Source organism: Lytechinus pictus, chromosome 3, assembly GCF_037042905.1.
Source record: "Lytechinus pictus isolate F3 Inbred chromosome 3, Lp3.0, whole genome shotgun sequence".
Classification (NCBI taxonomy): Eukaryota; Metazoa; Echinodermata; class Echinoidea; order Temnopleuroida; family Toxopneustidae; genus Lytechinus; species Lytechinus pictus.
In genome coordinates, this window is record NC_087247.1 from 61,917,289 (window position 1) to 61,942,592 (window position 25,304).

General features: G+C 35.1%; 1 protein-coding gene across 2 annotated transcripts; it reads right to left on the reverse strand.

Moving 5' to 3' along the window:
- Positions 1-1,320: 1,320 nt before the first annotated feature.
- Positions 1,321-24,966, reverse strand: LOC129256847 (multiple epidermal growth factor-like domains protein 11). Of its 2 annotated transcripts, XR_010293138.1 has the most exons (8): positions 24,573-24,966; positions 22,127-22,323; positions 19,734-19,835; positions 12,843-12,943; positions 9,519-9,611; positions 4,974-5,084; positions 2,867-3,957; positions 1,321-2,533 (listed from the first exon to the last, which is right to left on the reverse strand). XR_010293138.1 is itself a non-coding variant. In XM_054895040.2 (7 exons), the coding sequence occupies exons 2-7, from the start codon at positions 22,258-22,260 to the stop codon at positions 3,818-3,820; spliced, it is 681 nt and encodes a 226-aa protein (XP_054751015.2). In that variant the 5' UTR covers positions 22,261-22,323; positions 24,573-24,940; the 3' UTR covers positions 1,798-3,817. The 2 variants fall into 2 exon arrangements, 1 of the variants encoding a protein (XP_054751015.2); XM_054895040.2 differs by having other exon boundaries at positions 1,798-3,957; positions 24,573-24,940.
- Between the last annotated feature and the right edge of the window lie 338 nt (positions 24,967-25,304).

The window sequence follows — 25,304 nt, forward strand, 5'->3', positions numbered from 1 at the left end:
TTTGAGCATCAAATATGATTCAATAAAATGATACTTAAACCAAGAATCATAGAGGAAAATTGCCAAAATCGAATAGCCATACTGTAAAAGGAAAAGTCAAATATCATTATTTCAATTATGATCAAGTATTGCAATTGATAATTGTTATGTCATAATCTGCTTGTCCAAGACTGCACCTGTCTTTATTACATGTCACATAAGTGACAGTTTAAAAGCATAAAACTCTCAGAGAGTTTAATAAGCCAACATTGCATATTTATTAAAGAATATGAGCAAAAAAGGGATCGTAACTACAAATTGGTCAGCTCAATTCGAACTTTCATAGCAAATTAAGTCTGGCAAAATTCCAAACTGGAAAAATAAATTGCCACATAATGCTAAATAAATCAATTTCACCTTTTGGGGCATCTCATAATACCAATTGCCAACAGTAATCTTAAAAAGTTACAACAACCTGATAGAGGGGCCTATGCTGTTATGAGGAAAGCTGTTATATGTCATCAACTTGCAATGTAGTTCATGCTCTAAAACTGACACTCACCTCAAATCATTGGGAATGTCCTGTTTTTATTAGCCCAGATTTAAAAATAGCATGTAAATTGCATAGCCAACTGTAAGTTACACCAAATTCTACTTTGGAGATAAGATTTTCAAAATGGATTGATACCAAATTTAACTAAACATTTATTCAACAAACATGTGAAATCTATCAATCATAAAATTTATATTTTGTTGTTACTCTGACATTATAGCTGATAATACGTAGACACAACATTTGCTCTTGAGACAATTGCTCCGGGATTTATTTCGTCTAAGATATAGGTTTAGGGTTACAATAGGGTGTGTTGGCTCAGTTGGTAAAGCATCGGGATTTCAAACCCCGGCCGCATCATACCAAAAGATGTTAAAAGATGCTGCTACACTGTTTGGCGTTCAACAATTAAAGGGATAGAGCCTCATCAATCTGGCGCTGTACAGTGGCTGCCGGGCCCACGATCAATTGGGCAAAGCAAATTTTTGGAGTATTTCATTTCATGTCTATTTCGAACAATAAAATATGGACTTTTTACGTAAGGTTTAGGATAGGGTATACTGTGAACTCCAGGATTGAAGTTGGTCATTCCATTAGTGAGTGGAATTTACAGCAGAGCAATTGTCACCAGAGAAAATGTTATGGAACCGATATTAACAGGGCTCAGCAGCTACCGTAAAGTTCCGTGTATATGGCGCACTTATGTTCACGTCAGAAAATGTCAAAAGTTGGGGTGCGCCTTATACACGGGGACGACCGAATGGCGGCAGCAGTTCCGACATGAATGCATACATATGGGGCTGTAGAGAGCGGATAGGTGCACGGGATGTTGCGCGGTGCCATAAATGGCAAAATAGACTTCATAATGCAATATTCATGATGAATACTCATCACTTTGAAACCCGAAAAAACATGCATGTTCTTAATTCCAATAGCGCTGCACAGGGAACTGATCTACCAGCACACCGATTCGGCGGCAGGCTTTTCCCCCTCGCAACAGTACGGTCACATGACTTAAGCACGTCATGTAATTTTCGGCAATTAAAAAATAAGTGCGGGGCTCACAGAATTTCCGTAACAGGGCTCCGCTACACTGGCGGCAATATTTGGAGTTAGCTGCTGCTTTTCCTTTTCTCTGTTGTCCAATTAATTACCACTTATTTAGTGTTGAAAAGTGAGGGGGAAAATATGTAGCGCAGGTTAGGAACGTGCCGATTCTGATGGGTAATTTTTCCGGTAATGTTCATGTCTTCTTTTTCATTTTTGACAAGTCCAAAAGTCGGGGTGCGCCGTATACACGGAACTTTACAGTAATTTAAAAAAATCACGGCTTCCTTGGTAGTTACCATAATGGCTAAGTTGCCATATTAAAAACTAAGATTTTACATTATGGGTTCATGTGCATGTAGGCTTCAACACCCTTTAAAATCAATCATAATGATCTCAGGAATATGGTTTCCATCTTAATTCTAATGCTGTATTAAGAATAGAGGAAGAGGTACATATATATAATACAAAACAAAAAAAATTATATGTGAAATAAAGGAAAATCAGGGAACATGCAAAGCCCTAAATCAAAACTGTACTTTCTCAATGAATAAATACTCTGTCTCAAATCCCAAGCTCCGGACATGTTCAAGATAAAACACTCTAAAAAACTCAGGGGCCATAGAGTCATGAGTAGAGCAGTCAGCTGCTGTCTGTCCTCCATTAGGACAAGGAAATATCCCCTGATTGATAATAGACCATATCAAGCTCATAGAAGTGTTATGTACAAGGCTTTACATAATGAGGACCTCCAGAGAACACACAGTCTGAGACTGAAAATTTAAATTTCCAATTTACAGAAACAACTTATTTACTCCTGATTTCCATTTCTTACCTTGACATAAATTTTGATCATAATCTTGAGCACTAAATACTAAAACAAGTGGAACGCCTCTGGCAGTTTCGCCTGCATTACGCAATTTAATATAGCAGCAGTGCTAACTTTGAAAACTACTATAAAATAATCATTCACAAAAACACCATTCATATGGTCAAATACACCCATGTCCACATTTCATTCACTCTATCCATAAACTTTCAAAGTTATGATGGCAATTCAACAATTACCCCAACATGGCCTAAGTTTATTGACCTTAACTGACCTTTGACCTTGGTTTTGTGACCTGAAACTCACAGGGGATGTTTAGTGATGCTTGATTACTCTTATATCCCAAGTTTTATGAAATAGATCCATAAACTTCAGAGTTAGGATGGTAATTCAACAAATACCCCCAACACGGCCAAAGTTCATTGACCTTAAATGACCTTTGACCATGGTCATGTGACCTGAAACTCGTACAAGATGTTCAGTGATACTCGATTACTCTTATGTCCAAGTTTTATGAACTAGATCCATAAACCTTCAGAGTTAGGATGGTAATTTAACAAAGACTCCCAACACGGCTAAAGTTCATTGACCTTAAATGACCATTGACCATGGTCATGTGACCTGAAATTTGCACAGGATATTCAGTGGTAATTGATTAACCTAATGTCCAAGTTTCATGAACTAGATCCATAAATTTTCAAAGTTATGAAGGTAATTCAACAAATACCCCCAACTTGGCCAAAGTTCATTGACCCTAAATGACCTTTGACCTTGGCCATGTGACCTGAAACTCAGGCAGGATGTTCACTAATACTTGATTAACCTTATGTCCAAGTTTCATGAACTAGATCCATAAATTTTCAAAGTTATGATAGTAATTCAACAAATACCCCCAACTTGACCAAAGTTCATTGACCCTAAATGACCTTTGACCTTGGTCATGTGACCTGAAACTCAAGCAGGATGTTCACTAATACTTGATTAACCTTATGCCCAAGTTTCATGAACTAGGTCCATATCCTTTCTAAGTTATGATGTCATTTCAAAAACTTAACCTTCGGTTAAGATTTTGAAAATAATTCTCCCAACATGGTCTAAGTTCATTGACCCTAAATGACCTTTGACCTTAGTCATGTGACCTGAAAGTCAAGCAGGATGTTCAGTAATACTTGATTAACCTTATGGCCAAGTTTCATGAACTAGGTCCATATACTTTCTAAGTTATGATGTAATTTCAAAAACTTAACCTTAGGTTAAGATTTGATGTTGACGCCGCCGCCGTCACCGTCGGAAAAGCGGCGCCTATAGTCTCGCTCTGCTATGCAGGCGAGACAAAAATGGATTAATATATTTTTTTAATATCTAAAAGCAAATTGTTAGAGATAGAAAACTTTTCTAATTGAATTTACTTACAAGGGCAGTCGATATCCAGGGGGGCAAGAGCATGCACCTGTTACCGAGTCACATCTACCCCCATTCTCACACTGGCACTCTAAGAGGCACCCTGGACCATAAGTATTAGCAGGACATGGATCAGAACAAGTGGGACCTACAATACAAATGGGAATACAATTGTCAATATCACTACAAATAATTGAAAATACAAATAAAATGACTACTAATAAATTATGACTGCCACCTAGACTTACAAATCAAGTCTGTTTATCATTTCAATTGTGAAGTCTTGGTTCTTGTTCCCCTTCAATCAATCAAACAAAAAAAATATATTTTTTGGTAAAAGAGAGTAAAAAGATGATAAAACTCCTGTAGGACACAGCATGGAATTGCCCTTCTAATGCGTTTTCTCAGCCTGCAAACCAAATTAAAGATCAAATTCGAACAACATCAATTATTTCCATAATGGAAATATAAATGGCTAAACCTCTCTTTTAAAAAACAAGGCTAGAATAATATTTACAATTCGGACATTAAAATAAAAAATATTTCACTGAAAATGAAATAGGTTCACCCTCATCTGATCACCAACCAACATGGAGCATAACATCAATAATGCATCACAGTAGACTCATGGGAATACTCTATTATTAATGATGGTAATTTAGATTGAAAGGCACACAGTAGGACTTTGTGAATGGTTACTGGTATTCAACTTGAGATGTGAGGTTCACTGTGGGTGGGATGACAAACATTCTGTCAGGAATAATCCAATTATTATGGATCTTTAGGTGTGAATTACGAATCATAAGAAATGGTAGCAATTGCAGATGTTAACAGTAGCAGTTTTCACTGATCATTATCATAAATAAGGTCAGGAATGAGACTAGAATAGGCTTGTTAAATTTATCATCTTGTAATAAAATGTATGATCTTGCATTGTGCCATTTACTTAGTATCTGTTAATGATGTGGTTTAACAGCACCCTGTTCCTTCACTCAAGTCGACAAATCCAAATTCACATTTTATCAGATCTTTTGCCATTTGAAAAACGATTTTATCTTCGTTAGTTTACCACAGGGAAGTACATGATCATATCAATAAAGAAGTACAGGAATTATGAAATATTTGAGGTCACCATTAAATTTGGATTGTTTATAGATGATTTACCTGAAAAGCCAGCTTGACAGGAACAGCTTCCGTCCGTCGGGTCACATGATGCTCCGTTCGCACATTGACAACGATTTAGACAGTTACTACCCCATCTCTTATCTGGGCAAGCTGAGGAGAAAAAAATGAAAGGTGATATAGATCTACATCAATATATTTAGATTCATCTTGATATACCCTATAATGGCCAAAAAATTCTAACTAAAAAACTTTTTTTTTCTGCTTTAAAACAAACCATACAAGAATAAAGTAGAAGAATGATAGACAGTCAGATACACAAGATGATGAACAAGAAAAGGAACCAAAATTCTTGCAGATCAAAGAAGATTCCAAAGTGTTTTTTTTTTTTAAGATGAGCTGAAGCAATGCTCAGAAATTATGATGGATAGCAAAGGGGAAAAAGTTCAGAGTAAAATATCTGGAATTGGAATTTGTAAATGACATAGACAGAGGGAATAATTTGTACAGTATGAAAAAGAAATGTAACATATTTTAAGATACAAGAATATAAAGTACAGGATAATTAAAAAGTATACACATCATGGTTATTATTAGAATCATATATTTGGTCATTTGCCTGGCTAGTCTGCCTGACCTATATCTGAAATGTACAATGTACCTTGGCATACATAAACAAAGGGATTCACTATCAGGTAGCAAAACAAACAGTATCATAAAACTATGTCAGGTCATAACAATTTTCCTGCAGGAATAACCATGGGTGATTATTTTGTTAATGCCATGTACATTCACATATAGGCTACAAGATTCCTTCAGTGCCATCACATCAATACAATCCATGCCAAATTCTTGTACACTTTAAATTACATTCTTTATATAATCTAATGGCTCTCCAGCTATATCAAAGTCACAAAAAGAAATGGACATTTGATGAAGAAAAAAATCTTGGCACCTATACTGCTAAATAAATAAGGTAAATTATCAAATCCCTGTTGTAAACCTTGACACTTACTTCTGGTAGATTGTCAAAGTTTATAATGAAACAAGCTTTGCAGAGTCAAGCACATTTTTTTCTAAAATCCTATCCATTGTATGAATCATTTGTCTATTTTCATCCTACCTAATCTCATAGCCTACCCTCGCCCAAGTATTGCTGGCTGCATCTCATGTTCTCATACTGCCTCCAGTAAACTCACAGAATTTGCTATGAATCATAATGAGTTTTACAAAGCTTCCACACATTGTCAATCATCATAAATTAAAATTAACAAATATACATGTAGGCCTATAGCATATAGGATAAATATTCCTAAAATCCAATACAAGGAACCAAAATACAAAAGATAAGGAATGGAACATCTGAACCCTCAAATTTTAAAATGGACCATTTGGCCTCTTGAACAAATATATGAAACAGTCTATTACACCTTCATGTCTTTCATTCCACCTTATAGTCTGCAAAGTTACTTACAAATACAATAGGCCTACATGTATAGAGTACCAAAGTGATGACGTCACCAAAAAACTTCTCCATTTCATAATTTTGGATACCATATTTTGGTTGCAAAATTTGGTGTGAATTGGTCCATGTGGGCCTGAGATATGACCTCATGAATACATAATTAGCCCCATTAAAGTCAATGGTTCTAAAAGTTAGGACCCAGGCCGATAATACATTGTCTTCAATTGGGCTATTTTATGTATTCATAAGGTCATATCTCAGGCCCCCATGAACCGATTCGCGCAAAAATTTGGTAGTGGAGGTATTTCATCATGCTCTACTTAAATATACATCAATAATACTGAAATGCAAAATTGGAAGATTGATGACGTCACACTTCGGTACCGGTACTCTATTAGGCCTACGGTACCTGTTTGTAATATTGGAAATGGGAGAGTATTAAAGGGCTACAATTTTGCTAATATTAATAGAAGTATCATGTATTCACCTGTATCAGTGACTGACAGTAAGCACACCAATCATGTAGACTCATCTACTGTCAAATGTAAATGATGGCATTACAGTCCTGTCAGGCAAGATATGTGATGACATAATATCACTGGTCAGAGGAAAATACCTCCCCCATGAATATAAAAAATTCCAAAACTATTCATAACCATATCAGTCAAGTTGACCAGTCAACCTATAACCATCGTCTTAAAGAAGTGGTCACACCACCAGAACTTTGCTGGAGCAGTCCTTGAACAGTAGGGAGAGGGGGTCGAATTTCGACAATGCTCACCATGGCGTGCAATATGGAAAAAAAAAAATCGAAAACATGGGAGTTGCCTTAGCCGTGCATCGCTGAAGCCAGAATTGCTTTAGCGTTGTTTAACGGTAGCAAGCATTGGTTTAGCGGTGACACCTCCATACCAACTCCAAAGCAAAGTTCATCAGTGCAATGGCCCGACACCGTTCCAGCAATCCTGTGTATGCTTGTGAAACACATGCAACTGCTCTACCAAAGTTTGTGCAACGTTTAATCACCGCAGTGGTGGTCCAGCTTTCAAGCTATCTGCGTTGGCCTAGCAGACCCAAGCATCCACGAACTTGCATCTAGCGGTGCCAAACTTTAACTGGGTATTGTTAGAGCGGGGGTGAACTTTGCGGGAGCAAAAAATTAATTGCCCGCTCCTCACCACTCGCAATAATTTGTGCAGCTCAAAATTTTCAGAGCGGTAGGAGGGACCATCAGCGGTGGCCGAGCGTATACGGTGTTGCCTTAACAGAGGCCAACTTCTGTTAAACGGTGGTGAACGGTAACGAGCGGTGATGATTTTTTCACCGCTCCAGGACCACTCCAGCAAAGTTCTGGCAGTGTGACCACTACTTAAGATTAGAATACTTGGACTGTATATCAGTCTTCATGACATTTACTCATTCTAAGAAATTAGCAAGTTGAGCAGTCAATTCAAATTCAATTCAACTTTTATTTCTAAAGATAAAAGCATTAATACAATCTCAAAAATGTAATAACACAATTTAGTAGAAACTCTGTAAGGAGTGCTTGTGACCAGTGCACCGTGACATATAACAAAAAAGACATAACACAAACAAAAAAAACTTATCCATACAAAGTACATTACATAACAAGGGAGACAAACAAAAAAGAAAACAAATCCAGGCAACTCTGCATACATCATATTAAATTGAACAGTAAATACATCATCATAATATAATAATATTCCGCATTTATATAGCGCTTAACACATCGGAACGATGTCTCTAAGCGCTTTACAGATATATTATTACCCCGGTCATCGGATCCTTGCATGCCTGCATACAATGTATGCACCTTCTCTACTCCCTGGGGAGCATTCCAACAAGAGTTCCAAGACTCGATTGCTAGGCATACTACATAGGCTTTTGCATCCTACCGGGTACCCATTTAACACCTGGGTGGAGAGTGGCAAATTGTGGATTGACGCCTTGCCAAAGGACGTAGGCCATGGTGGGATTCGAACACACGACCCTCTGATTACAAGGCGAGAGTCAGAACCGCTACACCACGGCGCTTCCACAAACCAATTACCAACAAATGTAACTAAGCAAATCTCTCAATTTAGGGACCGGATGTAAGTTTTTTCTTAAGTTTTGTCTTCAAACAATTCAAAGATGGTGCATTTCTGATATGAAAATATAGCAAGCTCAGGTATACATGTATGGTACAAATTTCTATGATACTCATGGGTGCTATTTATCAATAGGCCTACTGTTGTCTAACTTTAATAACCTACGACAATACCCCACCCTTCGACCCATCTTTCTGCACTATGACAGTGATTTGTTCTAATAGGAGCTATTAGGGTAGTGATAGAAGACTGGGGTACCCTTTGATTAGGGTGTCTGAATACTGTTATGCTATGCATGCATGTACATGGAGTATCTTCAAAGTAGTTTCTGAAGTGACTTTCCTTGTGAAAAATATTCTAAAAATAGATGAGAATAAAAAGGCTTTTACTTCAGATGGTCCTCTTATTTATTATTCTAATTGGTATAAAATGGGCCCAAATGCTTTGCAAATTTGAACAATTCCGAATTTCTGATTATGATTTGGGTAGTGATTTTTTATCTGATTGCTAAGAAAGCATGAATGCTTGTAAGCATCCAATCAGAATATCAAACAAAATATACATAAGATAATGATCATGATAAACCATTTCCACTTAGCGACTGGATGAAAACCTTTGTGATACAGAACCCTTGTCTAAATAGTTTATTTATTTAAATAAATTATACTAGATATTTAGTTTAAAACACAGTATCTAATAAAGTTTGAAATATTTCTGCCTCACTCTAAAAGTAATACATACTTCATGAAGAGAGTGACCTTTCAATTTATTTTCTTCGACCTTTGTAGAGGTTCACAATAAGGAGAAATATAGTACGATATCCAATTACCCATGACATCAATCACTACAGGCAAACCTTTAAAGTGTAAATAAGGAAACATCACATTATATGTACATGCGAAAATATTTGAGATTTTTCAAATAAAAATAAAACCAGCTATAGCTACATTAATTATTATGCCCTTGTTAAAAACAATTATTTTTAGTAACTTTAGAAATGACTGTACTTACTACTTTCACATGTATCACCCCTATATCCAGCTTCACAGGTACATAGATCTGGAACAGAACATGTCCCATGGACACAGGGACTGGAACAAATAGCTGTAGAAAAAACAAGTTTCTTTGATGAATCTCAGATACATCCCAAACAATGCTATTTTCAAAATATTGTTAATCATCTCATCCTTATAATAATGTGTAAAAATATAGGAAGAAAACATAGACCAATTTACCGTTGTCTATGCATTGTATTGCATAATCTTCTCAAATCAGTTTCATATTTAAATGGATGAACCAAGTTAAGTGTTACATTTTTATGAAATATATATCCTGAACATATATATTTAAGTCCTGGCAGAAAATAATTCAATAGGAAATTGGGAGAAAAATCTTTTTCTACAATTTCAATTCATGGTGTAAAATCTTGTGAATCATTATCACTATAATTACATGTATTTGTATTTCACTCCTACTTTTTTTTCAATACTGGCAATGTAATAATTTCCAGTTCACATTCCTCTTAAAGGGGAAGTTCACCCTGAAGAAATGTTTGTTGTGAAAATAGCAGGAAAAAAAATATTGGTTAAGGTTTGAGGAAAATCTATTAAAGATAAAGAAAGTTTCAGAACTTTAGATTGTAGATTTGTGACGTCATAAACGAGCAGCTTCCCCATATATGTTATGTAATATAAAATGCATAAATCTCAATTTTTCAATGGTTCGTGATGATTTATTTTTGCTTCCTCTTTAGGAATGGATGTTAAATGATTTGTCTATCGATATACTGAAGGTACACTAAAAATCCTTCTCAATTTTCTGAGAAAACTACATTTCATTGATTTTTACCATATGATATGTAGGAAAGCTGCTCACATATGGCGTCACAAATCAAATAATTTAAATTCTAATAATTTTTCTTTATTCATTGATGTATTTTTCTCACACCTTTGGCAATACTTTTTATTATTTTTCCCCCTTTTTCCCCCTATTTTTACAAAAAGAAATTTGTCAGGGTGAACTTCCCCTTTAACAAGGAACTCTTTTGAGGAAATGTTGAGTTGTATTACTTGGAATGTCACTCAAACTGTAAAGTACACACCAGTTCAGGATATATATATCTAATAATATTTACAATTCAGTGTTAAAAGATATATAACTTGATCTTTCTATGATGTCAAGTAGAGAAATTGATGCTACTTATATCTTGTTTTTCTCCCATACAAATTTCCTCCTCATGAGATATATAACCCACAGTACAAACAGCACCAAAATATAATTGTTTTCAAAATGCACTGCCAAGACTAAAATACTGTTTACATATTCATTATCATATAAAGGAAAAGTTCTAATTAAGTCTCACATAAATAAGATGGGCTTTTATAGGAGCTACATTTTTTCAAGAGCGTATTATCAATGAAACATTTAGGCCTAATCCTTACACCTATCCTGCAACTTTTTTGCATTCTAAACTGAAATTAAAAGTAGCAATCTCTAGAAACACAAATTGAAACAGCAATGATGAATGAGCTAAGTGTGTATCCATGGTCAAATACAGTAGAAAGATTCCCAAATTGCAGAGTTTGGAGTTCAGGGAGAAAAACACCCATATATAGAAATTTAAATTAGTCTGACATACAGACTCAGCTCTTGCTCTTGGCTCAACATCTATTTTCTGATGATAACTTTCTCTTTTGCAAAGTGGACTTTCTTCAACTTTTTTCATTGGTCTCTTAAAGGGGGAGTGACATGTGTGTGGTCTCTCATTGACTGTATGTTATAAATACATAGTCTTGAAATAAACGTTTTCAGATATCTACTAATACTCCAGAAAATGAATTGACCTATTATTGTATTTGTATAGAGAAACTAAAATGTTTTGAGAGGAAAAGTAATTAAACTGATGTATGGTTTGATTCATCCAGGAAAAGTCTAATTACGATGGAAAAAAAAAAAAAAAATTATCTATTCATCTGGACTTACTTTGATTGAAACAGAGGACAGTTTCACGTCCAATCCGGGACGCTTCTTCAGCTCTTCTGAATTGGCGGGAAATCGTCGTTGCTGATTGGCGCCGAAGCACCGTCGATGTTATTGTCTTGGAGACGTTGAGGAATTTTTCGGATTACAGGATTGTAAATCCGAGAGAGGTTATGTCGTAATCCTCCTCCTTTGTTGAGAGATGGGTTCTCTGCGTTGACGTAGACCGCCTCACGGACCCCCTCTCAAACCAGCTAGGTTCTTTGTCTAGGATGAGCACGTCTTTATCTTTGAAGTTGTGTTTAAACGTGTTCAGGTGAGAGTATACGGCAGAATCGTATCCCGATGCGCCTGGTCTGTGATGTTGATACAAACGCTTGGAGAGGGGTTGTTTGGTTTCACCTATTATATATTATATAATTATATTGTAATCCGAAAAATTCCTCGACGTCTCCAAGACAATAACATCGACGGTGCTTCGGCGCCAATCAGCAACAACGATTTCCCGCCAATTCAGAAGAGCTGAAGAAGCGTCCAGGATCGGACGTGAAACTGTCCTCTGTTTCAATCAAAGTAAGTCCAGATGAATAGATTTTTTTTTTTTTTCCATTGTAAAGGAAAAGTAATTGTTACTTGGTTATATAATTATTGCGGTATAGGCCTACATTTATTGAGTAGTTAATTAGCATGTTATCATTCAAGTGGGTCTATATTAATAGACTACACTAGCATTATAGGTCAGGAAACTGGCCAGGTATGAGTAGTCGAGGACTCAAGATGGCGCTATTGGTTCGTATCTGCTTTAAATTTCACTTACTGATCATTCTACACATGAATAAGTATAGGGATGTAGGTAAAAAGATGTCTGCAATCCAAAGACTATAGTTGAGAGTGTGTTGTATGCTATGGACCATGTCCAGAAAAAAATTGTAAATGAATAATTCCAGGGTCATTTGCACAGGCACACTAGTATTTTACTACACAGCACACCCATGTATAAGTGTTAGGAAATTGATAAGTTTTCTTTTAGCGAAAAAAGCTAATTGACATGAATATATTTCTTGTCCAAAGAAAATAAAATTATTGATATTAATTTTATATAAAAAAATTATATTCAACATATCACCTCAGATTTGCAGAATTACCCTATATGGTCTCAAACCAGACATACAAAACCCTTTATAAAAAATCAATCATTGAGTTGAAAAAGGGAAAGATGAATGTGCAGCTTTTATATTTTCCCATGTTGCCTGAAGATATTACTGGCTATTGAGCAAGCCATTTGCACAGCTCTTGTATGACTAATGGGTAAAAAGCACCCCCACATGTATGTTAATTCTTCAAGATTCTACTCACGTATGCACATATTCTCTCTCTGATGGTACCCACTACAACATAGCCTCAACTTGCGATAGCGAGTCCTCACTTCTTGACGATACCGAACTCTGTACCTCGTCCTGTGAAACAAAAGACATTTGAGGTTTACACATACATTATGTACACTTGCACTGAAAACAGTATTCACAAGTACATCTTTAAAGGTCAAGTCCATCCCAGAAAAATGTTGATTTGAATAAATAGAGAAAAATCAAACGAGCATATAACGCTAAAAATTTCATCAAAATAGGATGTAATATAAGAAAGCTATGACACATTAAAGTTTCGCTTGTTTTTCACAAAACCATGATATGCACAACTCAGTGACATGCAAATGAGACAGTCGATGATGGCACTCACTCACTGTTTCTTTGTTTTTTTTATTGTTTGAATTATACAATATTTCTGTACCTCGTCCTGTGAAACAAAAGACATTTGAGGTTTACACATACATTATGTACACTTGCACTAAAAACAATATTCACAAGTACATCTTTAAAGGTCAAGTCCATCCCAGAAAAATGTTGATTTGAATAAATAGAGAAAAATCAAACGAGCATATAACGCTAAAAATTTCATCAAAATAGGATGTAATATAAGAAAGTTATGACACATTAAAGTTTCGCTTGTTTTTCACAAAACCATGATATGCACAACTCAGTGACATGCAAATGAGACAGTCGATGATGGCACTCACTCACTGTTTCTTTTGTTTTTTATTGTTTGAATTATACAATATTTCATTTTTTACAGATTTGACAATAATGACCAACTTGACTGAACCATATACTATTAAACAATGCTAATTCCACATTTTCGAGAGGAATTAATTGTTGTCTCACTTGACATTGAGGAGAAAATCAGAATATTTCACATTTAATATAATAAAATACAAAAGAAATAGTGAGTGGATGATATCATCAGTCTCCTCATTTGCATACCGATCAGGATGTGCATATAACTGTTTTGTGAAATAAAGCAAAATTTTAAAGTGTCATAACTTTCTTTTACATCCGATTTTGATTAAATTTTCAGCATTATGCTTGTTGGATTTCTCTTTTTATTCAAATCAACTTTTTGTTTGGGTGGACTTGTCCTTTGAATACATGTTATGTTTTCATAAATGCTAACAGATGATGTAAGATACATAGCCAATCCATCCCATTCTCTATAGATCTACCCCTACACTGATTTGTATTCAGGTAACTAAGCAAAAGCAGTAAAACTAAAATCTTTGTATAGATCTATTATCTAGAATAAGTAATTATGTTCTTTATTCCATTCACTTTATTGTGCTCATTATTTCTGCTTATAAGCCAGTTTTGGGCATCCAAGAGCAAAAAACAATCATTTTCGTAGGTTTTTTTTAAGTGCCAGAGATAAGGATAGAGATTTTAAATGAAGATGCAGAAGTCTTATGAAATACAATTCAGGTCAAATCATTCATCAGTGATATTGATTAAATGGATACTATATACATAAAAATGTTCACATTATTGGCATTTCAGAAAATCTATATCACATAGCCTTTTGAATTGTTTCTCTCCATTACTGAATACTTTTGAACAAATTAATATTGCAGAAATACTACAAGTCTACAATGCTATTAGAGCAAATATAATGATGTTTCCAGTTGATTATTCAAAGACATAGATGTATATTTGAAAGGATATCCTATCACCTCGACAGGAATTATGGGTTTTAGGAAAGAAAATTGGAGAGTTCATCGACATTTCAATTTCCTGAGCATTAATTTGATTTTGTAAAGCGACCAAGATTCCTCTTAATTGCACATTCTTACATGTGAATATCTGACTGGCAATGTATACCTCCTCACAATCAATGAAAGAGATTTAAGGACATTTGTTCCATGATATACTAGACTAAATCAAATTCATATGATATAATTATCTTTTACATCCCAAAAATATGGACTATTACTCTTTCCTTAAATACAGTGTATCATGTTGTTCATAAAAAAATCACATAGACCCCTGTTACATCTGAGAGATTCCCTACCTCGGGCCGGCCCGGGGCCTACCTCGGGTCGGAAAGAAATCAGATGTAAACATCCCAAACCTACCTCGGGCCACCTTTTAGCGAACCTACCCGAGACCACATCCAGAGGTAGTCTCGGGTAGGTATCGGGCTGGCCCCGGTCCACCGATTCGTAGATGTAAACGCACACAAGCTTTCGAACCTATCTCGGTCCGTTCGCCAGCTGTCAAATTACGTCATAGCGTGCGCTATCCCCTCCCTAGCCCCGTCGTTCTTCGAATGTTTTGCGGCATGCGACATGTGAATTGTGATTGATAAAGTCTTTGATTTTAGTGGAAAGAAGGAAGCATTTTAAACGTATCCTTTTCAAGTCGATCATAATCAACAACTAACGTACGCTATCCGATCATAACCAAATGGCGAGCTAGCAGCCGACGAGTGTAACGAAATGTAAACAGCTTCAATTAGCCGAATAGCGCGCGCAAATTATTCAGAGCCTAGATCGAGAGCGCCCTTTGGTGTCAGCAATCGGATACCGCTCGAAACCATACCGATAGGGGAGGGAATGAACGCTGTGATGTAAACAGACCACATTTCGGACTCGGTCCGTTCGCGAAGCTAATCCACCAATAATCCAGTCAAGGTTGCAAGTGGACTCGGTCTGGTCTCGGGTAGGAAACTTTCAGATGTAACAGGGGTCATAGATATAAACTGATAATATATAGACACAATGATTAGGAAACATCTCTAAAAACACACAAATACATGAAATATCAATAGAGGAAACTAAATGATGAGGCCATCCTTGACCTCAATGTACATGTATACTGTATGAAGGTAAGATTGGACTTGAAGACCAATAGTTGACAAACTTCAACCCTCAGCATGAATGCTCTTCCAGTGGTTTGAACCCACTCAGACTGGCAAATGGAAGTTCAAGGATGAGAACCATGTTGACGTCACAATCTACTTTCCATATCCCCTTAAAGGAAGATGAGGAAACAATGAGATGAAACCATCTACGGTAGTTTACAATACTGTTCTTTTTAAAAGTGCATTGCAAGATTGTAGTGATTTTTAATGAGGGATTGTATTTCCACCAGCAGGGTGTATTTATTGATGATTATTTGCTATATAACATTTTGTGTACATGCATTGAATTTAACACTGAGACTCTGAATTACACATGTGGTAGATGTAGGCAATGGAATTTAGGTCATTTCTACATGTTAAACACAAGTAGGCCTATGTATTTACAATTGCTTCCACATAAATGAAGAAAAAACAGAATATTTATCCATACAGGCATTTTACAAAAGAATGCACTGTGGTAACAAGAGAATACATTGTCATATTTGATAATAACTCACTCTAATTACCCAGAAAACCACATTTTAATAATTTTTAAAAGAAAGAACAGATGGGATACAGTATACTTTTATAAAACATAGTGTAAAAGACTGTAAGTTCTGACTGACGATGCATTTATGATTTAACTAAAAATCATTTCATTTAGAGGTATCGATTCTGCATGAAATAAAATTTAAAGTGAAATTAACATGGATACATCGATCAACTTTAACCATCCCAACAGAAATAAGTAATCTGTATTATGTGTAATGAGATGAGTTGTATCTATTTGTACTGCGCGTATGTACACCCATTTGCATGCGGGGTAAGGCGCGGCACTGTCCGAAGTTAGAAATAAAGGATTAGTCAACTTGTGTTATGAAACCTTAACAAATTGCCTTCGAGTCCTTATTTGTATGGGAATACAAATCACAACATTATGAACAATGCAATATAATATCAGGTTCCATTATAAGCTAATATCAATGGAGTCCAATAATTTTCCTAGTCCAGTAGCTATTATTACTCATAATGACTTGGTCATGAGCCAGTCTGAAATAGTTGAAATAACCTTCACTCGCTATTAATCACAACATATGTGATTAAACGCTTAACTGACTACAAACGATGTACATTATAACTAGTATCCATTAGAGATTATTCTGCTCTTTACACTGCACAGTGACAACTACAATGCACAATGGTTGATGGTGTACATCACCTCACTATGGATACAACTGCAGCGCATGATTATATGAATTTGACGAAAGTCAAACATTTCCTTAATGAACATGTTATTATTATTGACTTCCAAATTAAAAGTGAAAACTGGTAAATAATCGCACAATTCAAAGACAAGATAGTACATAAACTGTACGTTATCAATATGTTTATATGATATCAAATGAGGTCAATGATAGTCCTTCCTAATCCATATCGACAAACACTCCCTGTAACACGATCAAATGATATCTCAATTTCGTTAACATTGTCACAAGACTACATGTACAGATAAATAGCACCTATTTTCAGCATTCTCTAATTGGAAAATAAAGTTTATTTTTAATTTCTTACAGACAATTGTATGTGTGCACTTATAAAGTAAAAAAAAAAAATATATATATATATTGTATTTTGTAGTTTGTTTACTTTTTACAAAGGGTATGACTTTGAGCTCAAGAAATTAATACCATGCTGGATGTTCTTTATATGTAGTGCCTATTACATAATAATAAAATACATAGGCCCTCAAACTAATTTCCAGCCAATCTTAATTGATACTGCTTTGTGAAACCATTCCAAATTTGAGTAAACATGTGGGGGGAGATAAATGCAGGACATATCATGGCAAACACCAAATAAAACATCTCACATACCTATTATGGGTATTTTTAAAAAATCCTTTTTTTTTCATTTCATCTCTTATTTCCAGGGTGTATTTTACATAACTTTACACATGTAAGAATAGAGTTAATAAGGTTTCTAGATTAATTGGTGATTAGAAGACATAAAAGATAAAAAGAGAAGTGCATGTTTGTTGCAAGTTGTCTGAGTAAACACTCACATCACTCACAAACAATCTGAGTCATGGATGTATACTAAACCCTTAGAAAGGTCTGAAATTTCTGCTTACATGCAATGCATACATAGAGTATTGTGTTTCAATGCCCATGGTGGGCAGATTTTTAATTCCAGAAACTAGGAGCCTTCTGGGAGATAAAACAAATTTTTCATTTTAGGCCTAATTCGGTAAAAGAATCAAAATGCTGAATGTCAAACCGAACAGGATGCATGAAAATACAGAGTAAGAATTTATGAATTAAAAAAGAAAAGAAAATGTCAGACATTACCATTTGATGTATAATTTCATGATTATAGTTCAAAACAATATTGTACACATGGAATACGGGAGACTGCATTCTACGAGAAGTAAAGCCGTGGCATCAGACAGACAATCAAATAAAACAACCTTTTTTTTGTCAATAATACAAGACCTGAAGTCAGACAAGGTACTTCCTTTTTCATAACTTTATTGATTTAAATTGTCTGGTTTTCATTCAGCTTTGTCATTCATGACTGGGCAGGTTACCAATAATACCATCAGCACATTAATTTCTGCCTTTCTTTTGTTTTCAACTTGGCCTCAATCCCAAACATACCTGGTTTCCTTATACCTTGGTCACATTTGCTCTACGGCGGCCGTACGGCGAGTCAAAAACATCCGTTTAAAAAAATTTGTGTCCAACTACATATAGGTGATTTGAATTAAAATGAATAAAACGGCTGTTTTCGACTCGCCGTAAGGCCGCCGTAGAGCAAATGTGACCAAGGTATTACTAGCTAGTATTTACTGATAATTTACTACAAGGATTGTAAACATAATCATATTCACAGTTCTGATACCATTCAGCTATTAAACCTGCATACATACCCATTGGTGGAAGACGGTGTGCAGGGGCCGCGGAAGAGGGGGGGGGGGGCTAGGGGGACTTCAGCCCCCCCCCCCACTTTTTTCTAAAACCGTGTACAAAAAAAAAAATTTTTAATACAATGATTGTGATTTTTTGCATGGTCAGCCCCCCCCCCCCCACTTTGAAAACCATTCCGCGGCCCCAGGGGCCCGTTGCATAAAACTTTTTACCGGAGTTTTTACCGGAGTTTTTGCCCTGTGTTAAAGTCAATGGCAGAAATCAGACTAACCTTAGTTTTCAGTTTTTACCAGAGTTTTCTCAGGTAAAAAGTTTTATGCAACAAGCCCCAGTGTACTAGAAAGTGATAATTTGGTAATGAATGGATTACAACTTAGCAGGCTTTTGACAAATATGGAGTGGGATCATGTATGGTTATGGTAACTTGACATTATGACTACCACAATCATCACTATTATCACTATGGCAAATTCTATGGCATTTTAAAAGTTTCACTTATTTTTCACATAACAGTGATATGCACGACTCAGTGACATGCAAATGAGTCAGTTGATGACGTCCATCACTCACTATTTCTTTTATTTTTTATTGTTTGAATTATACAACATTTCATTATTTTCAGATTTGACCGTAGGGACCGACTTGACTGAATCATATAGTATTAAACAATGCTAATTCCACATGTTCAGGGAGGAATTAATCACTGTTTCACTTGACAATGAGGAGAAAATTAGAATATTTCATATTTCATACAATAAAATACAAAAGAAATAGTGAGTGGATGATGTCATCAGTCTCCTCATTTGCATACCAACCAGGATGTGCATATAACTGTTTTGTGAAATTAAGCGAAACTTTAAAATGTCATAACTTTCTTATTTTACATCCGATTTTGATGAAATTTTCAGTGTTATGCTTGTTGGATTTTTCTCTTTTTATTCAAATCAATTATTTGTTTGGGTGGACTTGAGGAAGAAATGCTTTCAATTTCAGTGAAGCTATTCAAACTTATATCTACCTTCTAGATTCTTAATCAAATTAATCAGTATATCTTATATCATTCACTTTATACTAACAAAGTCTGATATCTCACCTTCTTCTTGTGCACTTGAACCAGTTTGTGATGTCTGTACACTTGGTATAGTATGTCTGATCAAATGGTTCTCTATATGATGCTGTCAGGGTCTGGAAATAACTATGATAAAGATATAAAAAACATAGACATCAGTTCACAAAATGATTTAGATATTTTTAATCTTTACAATATACCTCATACATCACATTTCCCAAGATGTCATAAAATGGGAGTAATTTAGTTAAAAATAACACATATATTCATTATGGCCAACTATGAATAATATTCGATTTAAACAAATGAAATTACAAGTGCTCTAATATGCTTTTCATACTGCACTTTTTTCCTTAACCCCAGGAGATAGGTGGGGCTAAGGTGGGGTCTTAGCCCCCATCAATTTCCAGGGGTTAAGCCTAGCCCACTTTGGTTTCACACGTTTTAGGAAAGTGGGCTCGTACAGTAAATAGTATGGTACTATCTGGCCCTGCTAAAAAGCAGGGTTAGCCGGAATATTGCAGTGCTAAGAGATGCAGTGTGAAACAAACCTGGGCTAAGCATTAGCCAATCACAGAAGTCGAAATTGCACATTACTCACGCGCTGTATGACAAAATCATCAATATTCATGAGCTGTGCGATAATCCGGGGTTAAGGCGTTAACCCTTGGCTAAGCAAATAGTATGGAGTTAAGAAAGACAGTGTGAATCAAAAAAAGATAGTATAGGGTTGAGGATAGTCCAGGGTTAAGGATAGTATGGGTTTAGGCAGTGTGAAAAGCAAAAAAGAGTATTATAATGAAACTAACTTAAAACTACGCCTACAGTGTACTTGAGGTTTGACACCAATAATATTCATACAACATTAGTTGGGATGAGTTTGACTTATTAGCCAGTTATTATTTTCATGTTTCCAAATCTATGTGTTTCTTGAAACTGTCTTAAATATACATGATAAGAAACTTCAGCGAGGACACGATCGCGAAATTAGCAAAAAAAAATCAAACCATCACAAAAATTTCAACTCAGACAGTAGTAGATCAATATTGTGTTTTTTCTTTACCTGGAACTACATTCACAGAAATGTGAAAGTACATTTAACACATTTTTGCTGCATGAGGTTATTACAAATCATATTACAAAATGAATTTGTTAAAGAAATACCTTCTTCATGCATCTCAGGAGTTAAAACGCATTTCTTTAATATCAAGCTGTTAAAGGTAGGTACAATGGACTTTTGATACAAGTTTTACTTGACAAAAGTTGTCATGCAGGTATTGAGTATGTGACTAAAGAGATTTAAACTTTACAGTACTTCTGAAAGTGGACAACATGGAATCTGAAAGAATCTGTCATGCATGAACTGATGTTAACAAGTTTATGATATTATATGATGTTGAACAGCAGGGGCATGTAGGAGCAACTTGACTCACTCATTGCTCACTCACATCAAACATTTGTGATCTAATATTAGACCTCTCATAGAACTTGAACTTTATGGAATCTGGTAGGTGGTTCTTTAGTGATCATATTCATGACTTTTTTTCTGATGAAGGGCAGGGCCAAGAGGGATAAGACCTAGACAGGACAGGAAGAGGAATGGGGGTAAGACAAGTAGCCCTGGGGAGACGCTATAAGGAAGTAGGGAGATTAGCAGCCAGTAACAGCTACTTCAAATCTATAACCAGTGTGCCAGAGCAAATTAACTGATGAAATTGGGTAACTAAACCACATATTTTTCCAACAGTAATTACTTCATCGCTATTCAAATAATATATTCATAATTTGTTCAGTCAAGATCAAATTATTTATGTGCCACTTTGTTTCTGCATAACTATAGGGCTACATACAGTGTATAGCATTTATTTGTTTGCAATAAGTGGTTAACTACTTTATGCTAGTGAAACACACAGACAGGTGTATCACTTCCCATCATCAGGGAATTTATTCCTTGCTTTGATTTTGAATATTGGCACAAACATGGTTTGAAGGCATACATACAAATCATTTTACCATTCTATATACCACCAATTAAGAATGCCAGTATTCACCTTTTTAAGTTCCTCTAAAATGATCACATTACATCATACAGTATTGGAGAAACAAGAAAAAAACTATTTGTTGAAGTGCCCACTGCACAAGTATCTACTCAATTATGTCATTTTGGTACTCAAATTATTATCTGAACTTTATTCATCATCTACTTCAGAGGCACTTCATACATATACATGTACCTGTGTATTATTTTCAGCATCTTGTCAGCCATAATTCAAATTTAACGTCCATTAATTTTAAGCACTATCAAAATTACTCTCAATAGATAGCCCTACTTTTGTTTCCAATGCAAGGAAAAATTAAATTAAGCATTCTGAGGTCTTTATTTAATCTAAACTCAAGTGTCCAGATTCCTGTCTTACCTTTCTGTTATTGTACAGACATGGCTACCATCCACGTCCAATGACAGGCTTGCATCTCCTCTTGTAAAATACAAGGTTGTCAGAAACAACAGCACTGCTGTGCCTCTCCACACAATACTATTCCATAACTCCATGATAAAATGGCTGGTGATTCCTAAATCCTTTACTAATTGAAACCCAACTGATCCTACAGCCACCTGTGAGAGATGAAAATCAGAAATTGAAACTGAGAGGTCACATTATTCTAGTCAGACTACACTTTCACTAATATATGGAATTTATGAGTCATCCATAAGGGCACATGCACTGACTTGTGTGAAATTGATTAACCTACAAAATGGATTTAAAAGTAGGCCATCTCACTAGACTTTAGCTAGCAGCAGTTTACATGAAATGGGGCTTCCTTTTACTTACTAAAGTAGTATACAGAGCAGAATCAGATAATAGTAAAGGATCAGCATCTTATCTAAAAGAAGCCTATTATGTTGAATAAATCTTTTTGAAATTATGATATGAAGATGTTATTGTTTATCTTTTGTTTATCTTTAGGGGGAACATATTGTTTTTCAGCATTCTATTCTTATATTGCAACAATTACACAATATTCTCTGTTACTTATAATATTATTAAATGCTGCAATAGGAGCTTTCACCATTAATTTTCATGAGATTTTCCTCTAATTTTTCTGATCTTATATCGAAGACCTATATATTTTCAGGGTAGACTTCACCTTAATTAAAGAAAGGGCAAGTCACCAAACCATAAAGCAGACATACTAGGCAGGTATTTATCATCTCATAATGCAAAACTGCCTACATAGTACATAGTGTTACATCAATGAGGATAATTTCTCAATAGAAATAATTAGATTTAAGCTATAACATCAATTTCAAGTACATATATCATCAGGAACTGAATCAGTACAATGAGAATTATAGCTCTTATTTTTTTTTCACAAATGATGTTTGTGTAAATTCAGCTATCATTTTTTAACCTTGCCTATATTTGATCAAATGCTTAAATATTTGAACAACTCAATAGATTTTGTAGTTAATTGACCCATCCATGGACAGAATCAAGGGTAATAGCTTCTAATTTTTAATGACTAGACATCGTACAACACCTTTATATATTATTGGTTAATATTCTTTGATTTATTGTTGACAACACAGAAAGTACTTTCAACAATCAAAACTTCGTAAAGGAAAGGTAGAATTTTAGGTAGTTTCATGTTAAATACTAAATATAGGTAAAGAATGCTAATTAAAGGTCAAGCCCACCCCATAAAAATTTTGATTTGAATAAATAGAGAAAATCAAACTAGCACAACACTGAAAATTTCATCAAAATTAGATGCAAAATAAGAAAGTTATGGCATTTTAAAGTTATGCTTATTTTTCACAAAACTGTGATATGCACAACTCAGTGACATGGAAATGACACAGTCGATGATGTCCCTCACTCACTATTTCTTTTGTTTTTTATTGTTTGAATTATACAATATTTTTCATTTCTTACAGATTTGACAATAAAGACCAACTTGACTGAACTTCAGGGAGGAATTAATAATTGATTCACTTGACAATGAGAAAATTAGAATATTTGATATTTCATATAATAAAATAGAAAAGAAATAGTGAGTGGATGATGTCATCAGTCTCCTCATTTGCATACTAACCAGGATATGCATATAACTGTTTTGTGAAATTAAGCGAAACTTTAAACTGTCATATCTTTCTTATTTTACATCCGATTTTGTTCAAATTTTCAGTGTTTTGCTTGTTGGATTTTTCTCTTTTTATTCAAATCAAATCTCTGTTGAGGTGGACTTGTCCTTTAAGAGTATTGTATTGACATTGGTATTTCTCATGGAAGGAGCAATCAATCTTAATAATTATTAACCTTATAAGAATCAGTTTTGCTATCCCACAAAGTGTCCTCAGGTAAATATAATGCATTTTCTATTTTTGTAATGGATTTAAAAATTGTATTTTCCTTCTGAAACAATTTTCATTATTTTAATTGATGAACTCATAAAACTACCTGCTATTATTACAAGTTTAAAAATTTTGCTACCCCACATGAATGTTCCTTAAATGATTAGACCAAAAGCTTCAATGATAGTAAAAAGTCAGATATTGTTAAATAAATCCCCAGAAACGATGGTTATTCCTGTCTATACAACTTACAAGGTAGGCAGCTGGCAGCCGTCTGTTTCGAGGATTTTTTCTTTAACCTTTTTAATTTTTTTAAGTAATTGGTGAGTGGAGCCAACTGAGTTCAGCGGAGCAACCAACTTAAGAGAGACTGAAGCTTATAGTTTTAAGGATGCATTGTTTGTAACTGTGAATGTGATATATTAATTAATAATCTAAATCATATGAATTCCTGAGGAATTCAATTCAATGTCAATTCAACAAAACATTACTGAGTGCGTCAAAATTACCTGTCAAATGTTATTCCACCGACGTAACTGATTCCGCAAATATCAAACGCAGGAGGCCAATCTCATGCAGATGGACGGATGGATGGAAGGCGTGGTGGTTGTGGGTAAAGTTTACAACCCGTGCAACTGCGTTGGTCGTTGTAACCCGGCAGGACTGGTATCCAATAAATGATGAAATATCAGTGGAGATGATTGATACCGAATAAAGTTTACAATATTAGAACCATGATGAGAAAGATACAAGAAGCATCCCCATATTCAGAATGGAAAACTTGTCAATCTGTATATTTTCGCTAGAGATTTCATTCAGTGAGCTGATGCCGCTTATTCTTGTCTACTACTACTCACTAGTATCCTCTTTAATGTTTACAAAATAAAGCGGGTGCGGCGGGCCATGCGAGTGTGGGAGGTGGGAAACGGCATGCCTTATTTCCACTGGTCGCACACAAAAAATATGACGTCAGACAGCATTATTGTTGCAGGTATACAAGCCGGAATAAAAGCGTTGAAGAAAAGTGTATTTTTTTCTTAAATTTGTCCTGAGTTCTTATATATGTTTTTTAAATATAAAATTTGTCTAGAATAAATTATTATTGCTCTATATTGTTCAGAAGACACAAATATTTTATGACATAGACGGTGTTGATAATGTAACACCCCTGGAGAACAAATGAACTCATCCATAGTCTCATTCTTTTTCTTCGAACAGGGTGTGAATCAGACCTCATGTAG

Excerpts from the sequence above, each read along its gene's own strand:
- LOC129256847 (XM_054895040.2), bottom strand. The coding sequence starts at position 22,260 with ATGGAGTTATGGAATAGTATTGTGTGGAGAGGCACAGCAGTGCTGTTG. Across the intron at positions 5,085-9,518 it reads GGGTGATACATGTGAAAGTA|CTTGCCCAGATAAGAGATGG; the intron begins GTAAGTACAGTC and ends TTTTCTCCTCAG. Across the intron at positions 3,958-4,973 it reads CTGTCAAGCTGGCTTTTCAG|GTCCCACTTGTTCTGATCCA; the intron begins GTAAATCATCTA and ends TTTGTATTGTAG.